The following is a 15,370-nucleotide window of genomic DNA, read 5'->3' on the forward strand; positions in this document are numbered from 1 at the left end:
TGTTTCTCAAATATATGTCCACCCTTCAATTCATTCACTCATTCACTCATCCATTCATTCAGCAAGCATTGGTTGAGCAACAACTTCAGGCAGACCCCTGGTTAAGGTGCAGTAGGGAGATGCATAAGACTCTGCTCTTATAAATTAGTAAGTCAGGAAGAAGAGGCTGTGACAATCACAGAAAATCAGGTAGACATAGATGTTTATAATAGAGACATATGAAGCATTCTGTGGGAATTCACAGATGACAAGACACAAGGAATGAGTGTTTTCCTGAAGAAGAGGGCTTCTTGGGATTTGTAACTATTTATATAATATCACTAGCGTGAAAGGAGCAAGGAGAAAGACCAGAACTGGGAACTAGGATTGGTTGAGAGAAGACTTGCTTTGAGTCTGGTGGGAGATCGGCTTGGATGGCTGGGTTGAGGTAAACCCGGGGATGTGTCACGGAGAGCAAGCACTTGGGCGCAGCCATAGAAAGAAGCAGGTCCATAACCATCTACTTTTACAAAGTTTTTTTCTCAGCTATAGTGCCAAAGGGAAGGTCCTTCAGTGGTTTTAGGATGACAGCTTCTTTCTAGAACCTACTCAATATCACATTGCCAAGTTTTTATTTCTGCCTTACATAAAATTCAAGCTTCTGTTGCCTTATTCTCAGGAGAGGTGGAAGACAGGAAATCAGTCCCCCGCATAATGTTATTTGTGTTCTTAGAGATGGAACTCCAACCACTAGTCTTTATGAGTAAATGACTTGAGAGATCCAAGAAATTTTGTGTGAATCCCAAGAATCAATTTCAGAAGAGACTATGGATGAAACATGGTGATTGTTAGGGCCACACTGGTGATCTAATAACACTGAGTGTTCACTCACTATAACATGTGCCTCCAGAAAGGTGACAAGCCCTAATATACATAATGTAGTCAATCTCTATCAGGGCAGTATCCCCACCCACTCAGGAGGGGTTTGGAAATGCAATGTGTGCAAGAGGGAACCATAGACATTCAATACCCTGCTGTGTGTCAGCTAGTTCCCCAGAACAAAAGGAGTTTTGCCTTACCTAGGATTCATGAGTTTATTAACTATCATTTAAAAAATGGGTAGCCTTCATTAAAGTGAGATCATTTGTCAAATCTTACAGATCCAAGGTACAGGGTACATCCACAGTATTTATGGGATGATACTACATGTTATAGGCTGAAGGGCTTGGACATGCCATGAATGCCTCCTGCACAGGAAGCTTCAGATTGGTGTACAATCCCAGGTTGGCACCTTGGGCTAAGAGCTGGCTATGCTGAGCCACAACAAGGATCATGGTATGGTGACTTGACTGGCCACCCCTGGGTCAACTGAAGGCATGAAATTTGCTTTGGCAGCCAGATTCATTAATTATGACAGGTGTGGGGAATTTGGAAAGCACTTGCAGAAATGGGTAATGACATAGCAGATAACTCAGTCCCGTTGCTGGATTATGTTCTGGGTACTCTCAAAACAGGTGGAGGCTGAAATCCCAGACCTGTGCCTTGAGGAGATTTCCATTCCTGAGTGTAGAAGGGTCTGAGAAACTGTGTGCCTTTGGAAATGATGTAATGTAACTGCTGATAAATCAGTGTTTGGACCTTCAACAGTTACTAAGAGCAAGAGATTACTCAAGGCAGCGGAGCTTAGCAGAATGCCTATTCCACTCCAACCAGCTGGAGAAGAAATATTTCATGCAGTTGACAACTCACTGGTATGTGAGTCAGCCTAGGTTGTCATGGAACTTGATAGAAGACATGAAATATAAATCCAAGTCTTGATCATCTCTCTCTGTCTTTTAGCACCTAGCATGTTTCCTGCGTGCTAGAGCAGGAGGACTGCTTCATCAAAGATAATATATTTAAGTAGAATCTTGAAGCTTCTTAGTAGAAGCACTCATGAGTTTTCACATGAAGAGGTGAACCCAGTGCATCTCAGATCTGCAAAAGATACAGCATAGTTTATAACTGATCTTGTCATCCTCGACTTCTGAGTAGTGGTGGCAGTTATTTAAACTTGCTCCTCAAAGAAACATGAGATTATAATACTGGAGGATCATCAGCTCTGAAAACTGTCCTTTCCCATTGCCCAGAGAGCCTACCATTCACATTTGAGAAGAGGAACAAGCAAAGATTTTCTATAAGGAGATTTCCTCTTTCCATTTTCTCACAGTCTAAATGCCCTTCATGGAATTATAATTCCCAATCCATCATCAGGCATTGTATCAAAAATTTGGGAAGGAAAGCTAGATACAATATCTATTACCCCTGAGTGAGTTCATTAGGGAATGACTAAAGTATTATTATCCACCACAATAGGACACCTTCATCTGATTTATCCAGTGGATTTTAATAATTAGACATCACAAATATTGGATTTGCTTTAGGTGATACTCATGTTCTTAACACTTGAGTCAGAGTACATATGTTTTTAAATACCAGTAAATATCTTGTAGTATTTCTCTTGAAATAGAAGCATCCAGATTATTTTCCGAATCAACAGTTGGTGTTCAATTGTGTTTGGATTTGCAGACTGATTAACTCATCTTGATACCGTGTTAGTTTCACATGAAGAATGGCACTTTGAGTTATGTTCCTCTACTGAATTTTTTCTGATACAAAAAAAATACCAAAAAAGAAAATGAGTACAAAATCTATAGCCATAAAGAGATTAAAACAATTTCTTTTGTAAACTAATATTAACATTTGTTCCATCTGATTCCCATAGTTGGAAAAAAATCCTTTATTATATATGCAAACTGTGGGTAAAAGCCCAGTGATATTGCTTATTCAGGTCAGTAAACATGCTTAGACTCTCAGGGAAAGTTCCTTAGTTGAAGGATGGAAAGAGATGACGAGAAAGAAAGAATAAATTGCTTTGCTATTGGACAACCATGAATGACCCTCATGTCTAGTTACGCCATTGTTGTCAAGGATTCAAATCGCAGTCCCACCTCCATGCCTTACGGATGAGTGTTTCCTTTTCTGTGGTTTCCTGTGTATTTGTGAGGATATACTTGCCCTGTGTACTTGGTAATGATGGGGACAAGGAGGCCATGGTTGGCCATCCCATCTTGCCAACCCTCCTCCTTGAAAGATCTACATCTTTCCTTTCAACCATCCAAAGCCTCTCTCTCCTGTGCCAGTAACCATGGCTGTCACCCATCAGGATGCCATCCTTCGTCATTAGCATAATGACCAGATGAAGGAAAACCACACTTGGATGAGGTCCCAGCAGAAAACAAGGCAGTCTTATTTACTTTATAATTGAGAAGTCCATTAACCCTAAAGCCACATTTGAGGCCTCTACCAGGGCTGGAAGATACTGCAGTCAGTCCCCAGAGCTCCATTTTCTGTTATGGCCCATATTCTGAATGGGAAGAGAAATCCAAACTGTACTCTGGAAGGAGAGAAAGAAGACACAGCTACCCTGGCACAGAAGTCTAAAGAGAGTAGTTCCTCCCACTTTTCTCTGTAGATTCTCCTTCACCCTCCCTCCTGGAACATGCTGTGTATTATTGGACAACTTTCTTAACTTCTCACAGACTCAGTTTTATGCATCTGTAAAATGGGAATAATCATAGCACCTATTTCTCAAGGATGGAATGAGGGCTATATAACACACAAGAGTTCATAGCAGAGCCTGCCATATAAAAAGCATGCCAGAACTGTCAGGGGTTAATCCCAGCACAAAAACCTCACATGGTAGGGAAAATTGAGGCCCAAAGGGACCAATATCCTCATCCAAATTCAAAAGCATCAGGCTGTGTCTCTTTCCAGCACTCTGCCACCTGACTTATCCTCTTGGATCAAAAATACCATAAAATATAATGAAGCTGAGGAGGAATTATTGGGTTTTAAAATAAGTGTCCCAAGCCTAGAAGTCACGATCTCTGTCTTTAGACACAAAGAATTTCCTGGTAATCTTGGTGTGTCAGTATAGGCTCTGATCTTTCAAATTCTGAAGATTTACCGGGGAATTCCTTGGATTACACATCAATATTTTGAAAAGTTCACAAGATTTATATCAACTTGTAATTAATACCATCTATGGCTGGTACAAATTCTCCCACCCCACCCCCAACTCTGTGCTTTCTGAATTAAGTGTTCTTCTATTCAATTTGAGTCTGTAAGAAATCTTATTTATCTGCTTCTATGAGAAACTCTTTTAAAAATAACTCACTTAACGTTTTGTGTTTGAACATTTTGAAAGTGAGTATTCTGGTTGCTTTCCTTTCATATAGAAAAAATACACAAAGTTAAAATAAAATCATGCAAAATCAGAGTCACGAGTTCCAAAGGCTTTATCTCCCACAGTGTGAATTACTGTGTCACTCTGGTGGTCCATGGGAGTCATTGTGAAGCCAGCTAACAAAAATTGCTGAGCCAAAAATTAAATGACAATGCTCTTTCCTTCCCAGCACACTTCCCTCTCTGATTCTTAGGTGATACCTGTCCCAACAAGCCACATGTATTCTTCTCTGGGACTGAGGTTGAGAGAATAGTCCCACCAAACTGCTGCTCTGAGCAGAAATGTCTTAGCACCACCTTAACTTGTCTGGCCCCAAGGTTCCCAAGGTTTGGGATGAGTGGGAGTTAGTTTTCTGAAATGTCTGCTTGGTGCTAGCCACACTCTGCCAGAGGCCCCAAAATGCACCTGCCTGGCTACCGACGGTGCCTCTTTTCCTCCCACTGAACCAGGCTGCCTTGCTCCTTAGCAGCTGATTCCCACGAGGGTGTGTCCTGCCGTCCGCGCTGGGCTGGGCCTCTCAGCATCCTCTGATGTTGCTACAGACGCTTGGTAGGATGGTGGGGACTCTGGGTGGGCATCATTTTCACCCTGGAGTTCAAAGCCCGTCTCTGTGTACAGAGGTGGAGGAATGTCCAAGGCCTCTCCCTCTGCAGGACAGGGATGTTTCTGGGCATTGAGGCTCTCTTCGTAAGCTGGAGGGTAAAAGTCTGGCCTGCGGGACAAAATGCCACAAACATTGTAATGCATGTCATTTAAGCCTTAATGCCAAAGAGACATAGGTCTGCCTCTCTCGACTCACATTGTGTGAAACTAAACTGCTAAGAAACATTGATTTTTGAAACAGATGGTCTTCCTCTGGCATCACCCATTTTAGAAAAAAATGTGCTGCCCTTCCAGAAGATTCTCTTTATCAGCCATTGAATGCATCCTTCATTTGGCTTTTTCCCAGCCTGTTATTCCAGGCTATGAATTCTCTCTTGCTCAGTCACTCATGGAATCAGGGCCATTCATTATGAGATCCTTACCAGTGGGAGGGGACACGGGGACTTTGATGGTGGACCTCTTTCAAGCCAGCACTTGCTCATTCACATCCTTGTTCCTATTCACACCCATTATCTTCTACTCCACTGCCCTTGCTGTGTCAGAATTTCACAGTCAATAAAATAATGAATGAAAATCAACTATGTGCAGGTCCCTTAACTATACCAGATGCCACCACTTTTTTTTTCTGACACCCTTTGAAGTCTCAGCGGTTAGTTCCCAAGGAGCATACAAACTCACTCATTTCTCAAACCATTCCAACTGACAACTTTATGCAGATTTCAGCTACAGTCCTTTCTATGTCAATAGGCCAATGGCTAAAGGAGCCATTCATGCCAGGTCTCATTGGTGATCTTCCCAACTTTGCTAATTGCTAAATCCTTCTGGCTTCTCTGACATGAATGGGATTGGGGCTGAGAGTGAGGTGAGGAAGAGAGATGGGTTGAGCTTGTTTGACTTGTGTATTTATAGAGCGGGTCTGTCCAGTGTCGACAAGGAGTGTTTATGGTGTGTAACCACAACAGAACTGGGACTGCCATTTGTGGCCGCAACTCCATTCCAAAATGTTACCAGGCCCAAAGCCAAATAGCTAAAGAAGCTGTCTACTGTACGGCATAAATCTCAGCCTTAGCTTGGAATAGCCATGGCTGAGTCATGGGACGTACACGTAAGGGTGCCGAGGACAAAAAGGTGAACTGTCCCCTGGAGTGATTTGAGAGGCTCCAGAATGATTACCACCAGCCCGCAGATCCCATCTGCCTTTCCCCATCCCGCCCTCCCTGCGCTGCCATTCACATTCCCAGGGCCCTGGACTCTACCACTGGAGAAATGTGCTTTGATCCCTCTACCTAGGTACCCATTTTGAGTGCAAAGCTTCTGAGAAACATAACTTCGTGATTTGATTAGCTGTCCATTCTGAGTGAGCTGTGCATCTCAGAGTGCTGCAGGAAAAGGCAGTAAACTAGGATGTCATGATATTCATGACTGACTTTCAAGTAGTTCAGCACAGCGTGACATTATGCACGTGTTAGCAAATTTAAACTATACCCTAAAGGTACATGGTCACTTCTATCAGAACTCACACTCTAGAGCTAGTCACTTAACATTTATCCAAAACCCAAAATCATCACTGTGAAAGCCTCTTCTATACTTACTTCAGTTATCTTAATTTTTAATCAAACCCAGAGACCATGCTGGTTGGTTAGTCTGATGAGCATTGAAAATAGGTTTTTCTTGTTGTAATTAGTATCTGATTAATTTGTATAAAGGATGTCACAAATGCACTGTCGTAGTTAAGATTACATGTATCTAAGGCACACGAATCACTAAAACACTTTACTATTCCCCACTGTTGCATGAAGAGGGTGAAAGAATTTATAGATGCTTGCAGCCTGTGCCTTCAGAATGATACCTGAGATTTTATCCCTAAGTGGTCCTGTCTGTCCAAAAATTAGGAGGTAACTAATTATAAGTTTAACTGAATCTTTTTTGTCTTATAGTAAAACACATATAACATAAATGTACTCGTTTTAACTGTACGGTTCAGTGGGATTAAGTACATTCACATTGTTGTGTAACCTACACCAGAAATTTTCTGTCACTTCAAACTGAAACTCTGTTCTCATTAAACAATAGTTCTTCATTTTCCACCACAGCTCCAGTGGGCCCTGATAACCACTGTTCTACTTTCTGTCTCTACACATTTGATTCCTCTAGGTATCACACAATGTCTGTCCTTTATGACTGGCCAATTTCACTTAGTATTATGTTTTCAAGGCTCATTCTTGTTGCAGTTGCCATGATTCGTTTCTTTGGTAAGGCTGGGTAATATTCCATTGTATTTCTCCATACATAATTGATGGACATTTGGGTTATTTCCACCTTTTGGCTATCATGAATAATGCTGCTATGAACATTGGTAGATACGCATCTGTTTGAGTCCCTATTTTCAATTCTTTTGTGTGTATACCTGAAATAGAAGCACTGGATTAAATAGCAATTCTATATACATTACTCCAAGAAACTTCCATACTGTTCTTTTTAATAGTGGCTGCACTATTTTACATTCCTGCCAGCAATTCACAAGGGTGCTGATGTCTTGCTGTCCTTGTCAATACTTGTTTTGTTCTTTTGATAACAGTTGCCTGTGAGGTGATAAGGTTAACTGAACGTTACTCTAGAACATTCTCTTCTTGCCTTGAATGACTCTTTCATATGAGGTGAGACCAGAACTCCTCAAAGAACAGTATAGCTGGGACTGCCCCAGTCACAGAGGTTATAGAACTAATTTTATATCTGTTTGCTCACTGATTGTGTGGCTACATTCAGTCTGGGACTTACTTTCCTTATAACTTAGTAACCAGGTTTTAGGGAAAAATGAATCATCTCCTCCCTCTAACTCATGACACCCCCATGGTCTAACAAAAGAGCTTTGCCATTGGACCTCTTAAGTTGGCTTGGGTGGGTTTTCACCAGGGGTGGTGGTGGGGGTGAGGGTGGTGTTTCTCTAAGAAAATTCCTTTTCCTTCATGGTTTTCCCCAGAGGTAGCAGCATCTTCCTAATGACTAACCAGAGTAATTTCACAACAATAAAGCTTTGGTTCCAGACACACATCCCCATACGACATGTAAGTGACCCCACCATAGAATTTTCCAAGCCTCAGCCTTTCTTGCTCCCTCCAACTCTCAGCACCTACCTGTCCACTGTGGCCAGGGGCAGGTCCCCGTGAGCAAGGTATCGTCTGAGTGCATGGCTGAACACCTCTTTGTTTTCACTGGCCTGGCGGTAGGTGCTCCAGAAAATTCCACTCAGAAGGATCACAAAGCCCAGAGGCAGAAGTGAATACGCCATGATCAGGTTTCTTTGACAATGGAATATAGAGTCGGAGGAAATGAAGAAGGCCCCCAGGCAGATCATCAGGAAGCCTGTCAGGAGGGCAAGAGTGCAGAGAATTAGGCCAGCTCTGTTCTGCATCCTTGCACCTCTGGATCCAGCACCCTGACCTTGCCACTCCTCTGCTTCCAGGCTTGCCCCAAGAGAATGTGCTCATTACCCGGCTCACAGCTTTATGTGCTCTGGGACCAACTGGCCTTTGGACAATAAACCAAGCAGGCCCTGTGAAGCTATTCATTAACCACTGAAAGTTACTGTAATATCCACAGAGGGTGAACCTAAAAATGCAACACTGTGTACTGCAGGGAGGAATGGCTTCACGTAGCCTTTTGCTCTTTGTTGGTGGGTGGGACCCTCAATTGATCCAAGGTATTGAAGAGAGGTCCCTCATCTTTTTTTCTTTTTCTTTTGTAGTACTGGAGATTGAACCCAGGGCCTCATACATGCTAGGCAAGTGCTCTACCAGTGGGCTGCATTTTATTTTATTTTATTTTATTTCATTTCATTTTGAAACAAGCTCTCACTAAAGTGCTGAGGCTGACCTCCAACATGCCATCCTCTGACTTCAGCCTACTGAGTGGCTGACATTACAGACCTGTGCCACCGCATCCAGTTTTTGTCTTTGGATTCCAAGGGCACTGGTCGCTTAATCCTCCCTTAATCAGTGGGTAATATTCCACTAAAAGCTAAAGAAATTAGCATTCCTCCATGGACTATTTCCTTCATGGTTTCTCCTCTATACTTAAAGACATTTCTTCAAGGCTTTTGGAATCATTGTCTTTCCTCCCTCAATGAATATTGTGATCCCACAGTCACTTCTGTTGAACACTTAGGTGTGGGTTGAATATTTTTTCCCCAATTGTTCAAGCACTGGCTGCCATTTCTGGTTTGCTAGAAGTATTCAAACCTGGTTCTTCCTTTCCTGTTCTCAAATGAGGCCATAGGCATTTGATAAAAGAACATTCTCTAAAGTGCCTAGCATATTGCAACCTCCATGCAAAACAAACACATGTCAGAAGCGCTGACTACTGGGTCGCCTCCTTCTCTCCTGCCCACTTCTGAGTTTCTGACAAATCCTGCAATCTTCCCCTAATGAAATACATATTAGATGAAACTTACTTTAGGAGATGCTGCTTAACAATTGTTCCCTAAGGGCTGGGTTGTGGCTCAGTGGTAGAGTGCTGGCCTAGCACATTGTAGGCACTGGATTTGATTCTCAGCAAAAATAAATAAAGATATTGTGTCCATCTATAACTACAAATATTTTTAATTATTTTTAAATTTTTTACAGACTGCATTTTGATTCATTGTACACAAATGGGGTATATCATTTTGTTTCTATGGTTGTACATGGTGTAGATTCATACCACTCATGTAATCATACATGTACATAGGGTAATGATGTCTGTCTCATTCCACCATTTTTCATATCCCCCTCCCTCTCATTTCCTTCTACCTAATCTAAAGTTCCCCCATTCTTCTCTCACTCCCCAAATATTTTTAAAAAATTGTTCCCTGGCCCCTTTCCCTTATCTCTGTGCTATGTAACATTGCTTTAAGAAATCTTTCCAGAACGAGGCTTCTGTTCTCTGTCTGGGATTTATGACCTTCATCTTGACTGTCTCTGGTTGCAGGTACATTATTATAGACCTGGCTGATTCCCTGATGCTTTTCCTTTTTATTTGATGCTTTGGCATATCCCTGCCCAAAGTCTCCTTCCCAGAAGGACTTTGAGTCACTTTTGCCCAGAGATGTAGTCTTCAGTTTCTCTTTCTTCTTTTTCATCCGACTTCTTCGCCTTATTTTCCATCTGCTTACCCCGTGGGAACAAGGGTTCTTTGTACAGTGCCCTAGTTGTTCCACGTATACTCTTTAGTCTCAGAGCTGCCATCTCCTTAGATCCACCTTCATTTCAGGGCTAAGAAAGGAAGACACTGAGGATCAAGAATCCTATAAGGCACTTCTCCATATCCCACTCTCCAACCCTTCCCTTTATGAGCTTCAATTCCAACCCCGCACTACTTCCATCTTCTGGACTTGATGTTGTCTTTACAGTCCTAAAACAACTCTCCTTTCTTCTCCAAATAGTGTTTAGATTTCACCTTTCTGAGATGATCCCTGATGATCTATGCCTCTGGGTAACCATATCCATGTACAAGTAATTCTCTGCCTTTGAGTGTGGACTAACTTCATTCTAACCAAGAGAATATGGAAAGGTGATGAGATGTCACTTCTGTGATTCGCTTACCCAAGTGGTGACTTCCCTCTTGCTTACAGATTCCTTACATTGCTTTTTTTTGCCTGCTCCTTTTGAAGACAGAGGCTGCCATACTACAAAGTCCTGTGCGGCAAAGAACCAAGGGCAGCTTCTAGCCAATGGTCAGTGAAGAGCAGAAACGCTAGTTCATCAGCCCAAGAGGAACTGTACCCTGTCAACAAGCATGTGAAATTGGATCAACTCCTCACCCATTTGAGACGTGTGATGACTATAATCCCAAGCAACACTTTGATTGAGTGACCCTGAAATAAACTCTAAGTCATGCTTAGATTCATGACTCACGGAAACTATGAGATAATAAATATATATATTACTTGAAGTTGCTAAGTTTTGTGGCAATCTGTTAGATAGCAATAGACAAATAAAACAATTCTGTTAGCACTTGGAAATCAGAGGAGATAATCAATGTTAAGTGTTTATCACAGTACCTGGCACAGAGCAAGTGCCCTGTTAAAGTTAACTATAATGTCCTCACCATTATTATTATCATCATTGCCGTAATTCCAAAAAGCTACAAAAGAACCAAAATTCCTCACTGAAAGATTTGTACTAGGAGTTGGGTCCCAAGGACAGGTAGATGATAAAGTGCCAGAGCTACTGTTAAACATTGAATAAAGGTGCACAAGCACTCTTGAAGAGAACCCAGGAAGTTTGACATCTTTGTTTCAGACCAAAATGGGGGAAAAATTAGACTGGGGAGTATGATAACTCAGGCCGCCTTCCTGTGATCATGTGACCATATGAGCAGATAAGTGTCTCTGTATTTTCCCTCTTCCAGTACTAGTAAGGGACACTATAACCACTGACTCAACAATTTGACAGGTAGGTTTCTTCCCCTCCAGCACCCTTAAGGAGTCTTTCAGAGCAGTGTTTTGTGGATGGTGTTGGTGGTGTTTTATTGAGAACTTCAGTAGGAAAGAGCAAAATCTAGGAAGTATGGATGGAAGAAAGAACTCAGTTTTAACTTACATAAAATAAAGAGCAAGCTCCCAGGCTGGGGTATGTGAGGAGTTTATTTGAGGTAAGGAGGGGCATCAAGAGGGGAGCTATAGGAGAAAGAGCAGAATATGAGTAAGTACAGGGGAAAAAGAGAAAACGAGTGAAAATATGAAGTGTCACTGGAGACATGTGACTAAGAAATGCTAGTGACTTTGAGGTCATTTTGTGTATTTATGTTCATTATTATTAATATGATATTAAATAATTATACACACATATTTTTACTGTGATTCTGTGTCAGTTCTGAACCACAATGGATCACTGCTCTATAAACATTATTCCCCACTCATCCCTCAAAAACTACCAAGGATCACTAAAACCAATGAAATGCAAAATTCTTATTACTTGGCATTCTCTTATTGTTTATGTTATGGTATATTCTCTTTCCCCACAGTCACTAGCAGGAAAAATATTTTTGAAAAAGAACTGGGAGCAGATGTCTGCTGACTTCAATGATAGTGAACGATCACAGACACTGAGAGGAAGCACCTGTTCCTCAGACATCTGAAAGAGTAGAAGAAACCCCAAGCGGAAGAGCAATTATGATGACTGAAGAGAAACGCAGCCAGATCTCCAGGGATGGGTAAAATAAAGAGGATTCAATAAAGACCCCAGCACCAAGAAGTTGCCATAAAGAGTCCATTTCAGGAGAGCTTTGGCATTTTGGCAGTGCTTTCTTTAGATTTATCCTGTCTTTTCTCCCAGGCCAGCATTCCTGTTCTTGCCCTCCTTGCAAATACCCAGCACTGCTGACAGACTGAGGGGCTGTGCAAGGTGGGGAAACGGCAGGAGAGAGATGGGCTTGCTGGAGCCCACAAAAACAGCAGGGCACAAATGGGATACCTAGGGAAAAGTATTGCTCATCCCCCCAGAGAGAGGCATTCTGGGAACTAATGGGGGTCAAGTTAAACTCCCATCCCTATTCCCAGTCTCTCCATGAGAGATCCAACGAGGAAATGATTTCTTACTTTTAGATCGGTCTTTTTCCTTCTTCTTAAAATTTCTCCAATCACCGGGCATGGTAGCACACACCTGTAATCCCAGCGGCTCGGGTGCCTGAGGCAGGAGAAGCATGTTCAAAGCCAGCCTTAGCAACTTAGTGAGGCCCTAAGTAACTCCGCAAGACCCTGTCTCTACATAAAATTTTAAAAATAGATTCAGTGGTTAAGTGCCCCTGAGTTCAATCCCTGATACAAAAAAAAAAAAAAAATAAAAAGAAGAAGAAGAAAATTCTCCAATCAACAAAAATGTGTATGACTTGGTCATAGGTAATAATGTGCTATTTAGTTGTCAGCACAACATCTTAAAACATAAGGATTCTTTCAATACCGTTTCTTTGAGCATAACGGACCCATGAGCGTTGTTCTGAACATTGTGTGCTACTGAGTTCCAAGCACGGTGTGGCCTCTGGTTCACATCAGAGCCCCTGAAACCTCACCATTTTTTTCAAACTCTCCAGTGCAACATGTAAATGCCTTCTTGGAACTTCTTCCAGCCCTCTCCACTTGTTTCTGTTTACCGGGCACATGGGCCAATGCCTCTCTCTTGAAAAACAGGAAAAGCACAGGTCTCTGAATGAGAAGTCAATGGGGACTTTGGAAGGAAGCTAATGGTGTGCAGAGGCTGTGTCATGGGCCAGGCACAGGGCCAAGAACTGAGGCAAAGTGGCAGATTTCAGAAGGTCATTTGGGTTCAGGAAGTGAAACTTTGTGGCAGGTGGGCAGGGCGAGGATCTGCGTAATAGGAGAGGCTACCCCCATCTGCTTTCATGGTGGTGATCACTGAGTGATTTCTGGATTAGCCTTTCACACTTGAAGGTTCACTGAACACTGGCCACTTCCTCCTCCTTCTCTTGTTTTCTTTGCTTTTGAATCCTTCCCGTCACCTCTCTTCTCCCCTTCCCTGATTCAGGAGAAGGTATAAGTGAAGAGATTTTGAGGTTCACAAGGCACAAATAGCTCCTCAGAAAGCACCAAGCATAGTAAGGTGGGAGGGGTGCTGGACAGTCAGCGAGACCCCCAGTCACCCTGCCCTGAGCCCAGCAGGTGTCTAGAACAGATTCTGAGCAAGGACAGAACTGAGGCATTTGCTCAGAATGTAAAATGTCGGGGGAGGAGAGGGACAAAAATTTAGTAATCAAGACAGATCATATTTTCAAGTAATGTTTAAAAAATCAGGTTGGGAGGGATGTACCAGCAGACAACAGTCCATGCAGTGGGGTTGAAGAGGCACACAGAGATGCCAGGAAGGGCACAGACTTTTCACTTCCTGCAGTCCTGGACTGTGGAGGAGCCCTGGTGCCAGGGATCAAAGGGCAGCAGGCCACTGCTGCTCCCAGCCCTCCCAGCCCTCTAACCTCCCAGGACTGAAGAGTCACCCTTCTCCCCAGGGCACCTGGTGGGGGCCATCTGAGGAGCTGGCCGTGTCTATTACCACTAGCCTGTGTCCCAGTGCTCTGGATGGCTGTGGTAGCACTTTGCCTCAGAGATCAGGGGCAGATCATCTTGAGAGAACAGAGCAGTTCTGTGGGGGCATCAGAGACCTCCAAGCCTCCAATAAGCTCCTCCAGTACCTCACTTATCTTGTTAGACCATGGGTGAGCAGACAGGTAGATGCAGGAGCACAGGAAGCAGTAGCAGAACCTGCAGCCCCCCTACTTGCTACAGCAGAGAGTGTCCCCTCTTCCCTGGCCATAAACTCAGCATGCCCACCACCATTCCTGTGCCTTCCAGGTGCCCATGCAAGTCCTTAAAACTGAAGAAAGCACCCAGAACTTGACCTCTGAGTTCCTGCCTAAAGTTCTTCAGTTCAACTACACAGGGCATGTTTCCTGGTGACCACCTTCCGCAACTCTTCTTTATCTGGTGCTGTGGTCTGAATGTGTGTATCCTTCCAAAATTCCTGTGGAAACTTGAACCCCAATGCAATAGTATTGAGACATAGAAGCTTCAGGAGGTGATTAGGCCATGAGACTCCAAACTCATGAATGGGATATGAGTCTTTAGAAAAGAGTACTACACAAGAGTACTAGTATGCTCAAAACCCTGGTTTGATCCCAGCATTGTACACACACAGAGGTACATTTATTAACAGGTGCAGTGGCCCACACCTGTAACCCCAGCTACTTGAAACACTGAGGTAGGAGGATCCCACATCAACACCAGCCTGAGCATCTTAGCAAGGCCCTGTCTTTAAGTAAAAAGAACTGAGAATATTGGGAATATAGCTTAGTTGTAGAAAACTTGCCTAGCATGCAGGAGGACCTGGGTTTAATCACCAATAGCACCCAAAAAAAGAAAAAAAAAAAGAAAGGAAAGAAAAGGGCTTGAAATAGTAAGTTCAACTGTTTTACGCCTTCCACCATAAGAGGGTACGGCAACAAAGTGCCACATTGGAAGGAGAAGACCCACCCTCTCCACATACTGAATTTCCTGGCACATTGACCGTGGACTTGCCAGCTTGCAGCATGGTGAGAAGTCAGTTTCTGTCGTTAATAAAACTACCCAGTCTAAGGTATTTTGTTACAGCAACACAAAGGGACCAAGCCATCTGGGAATACCTCCATTTCTTCCTCCTATGGGAAGGACAATTTTTTTTTAATTTATTTTTATTGTAAACAAATGGGATACATGTTGTTTCTGTTTGTACATGGAGTAACAGCATACCATTTGCATAATCATACATTTACATAGGGTAATGATGTTTGATTCATTCCATTATTTTTTCCTTCCCCCCACCCCTCCCACCTCTCTTTTCCCTCTATACAGTCCCTCCTTCCTCCATTCTTGCCCCCCTCCCACCCCCCATTATGTGTCATCATCCGCTTATCAGTGAGATCATTCCTCTTTTGGATGTTTGAGATTGGCTTATCTCACTTAGCATGATAGTCTCC

At 42.8% G+C, this 15,370-nt stretch overlaps 1 protein-coding gene across 2 annotated transcripts; it reads right to left on the bottom strand.

The window, feature by feature from the left end:
* Positions 1 to 5: 5 nt before the first annotated feature.
* Positions 6 to 8,359, bottom strand: Tmem252 (transmembrane protein 252). 2 transcript variants are annotated; one of them, XR_007104929.1, is made up of 3 exons: positions 8,005 to 8,359; positions 4,677 to 4,979; positions 6 to 2,627 (listed from the first exon to the last, which is right to left on the bottom strand). XR_007104929.1 is itself a non-coding variant. In XM_047524437.1 (2 exons), the coding sequence occupies exons 1-2, from the start codon at positions 8,280 to 8,282 to the stop codon at positions 4,730 to 4,732; spliced, it is 528 nt and encodes a 175-aa protein (XP_047380393.1). In that variant the 5' UTR covers positions 8,283 to 8,359; the 3' UTR covers positions 6 to 4,729. The 2 variants fall into 2 exon arrangements, 1 of the variants encoding a protein (XP_047380393.1); XM_047524437.1 differs by having other exon boundaries at positions 6 to 4,979.
* Positions 8,360 to 15,370: the final 7,011 nt, after the last annotated feature.

Source organism: Sciurus carolinensis, chromosome 14, assembly GCF_902686445.1.
Source record: "Sciurus carolinensis chromosome 14, mSciCar1.2, whole genome shotgun sequence".
Lineage (NCBI taxonomy): Eukaryota > Metazoa > Chordata > Mammalia > Rodentia > Sciuridae > Sciurus > Sciurus carolinensis.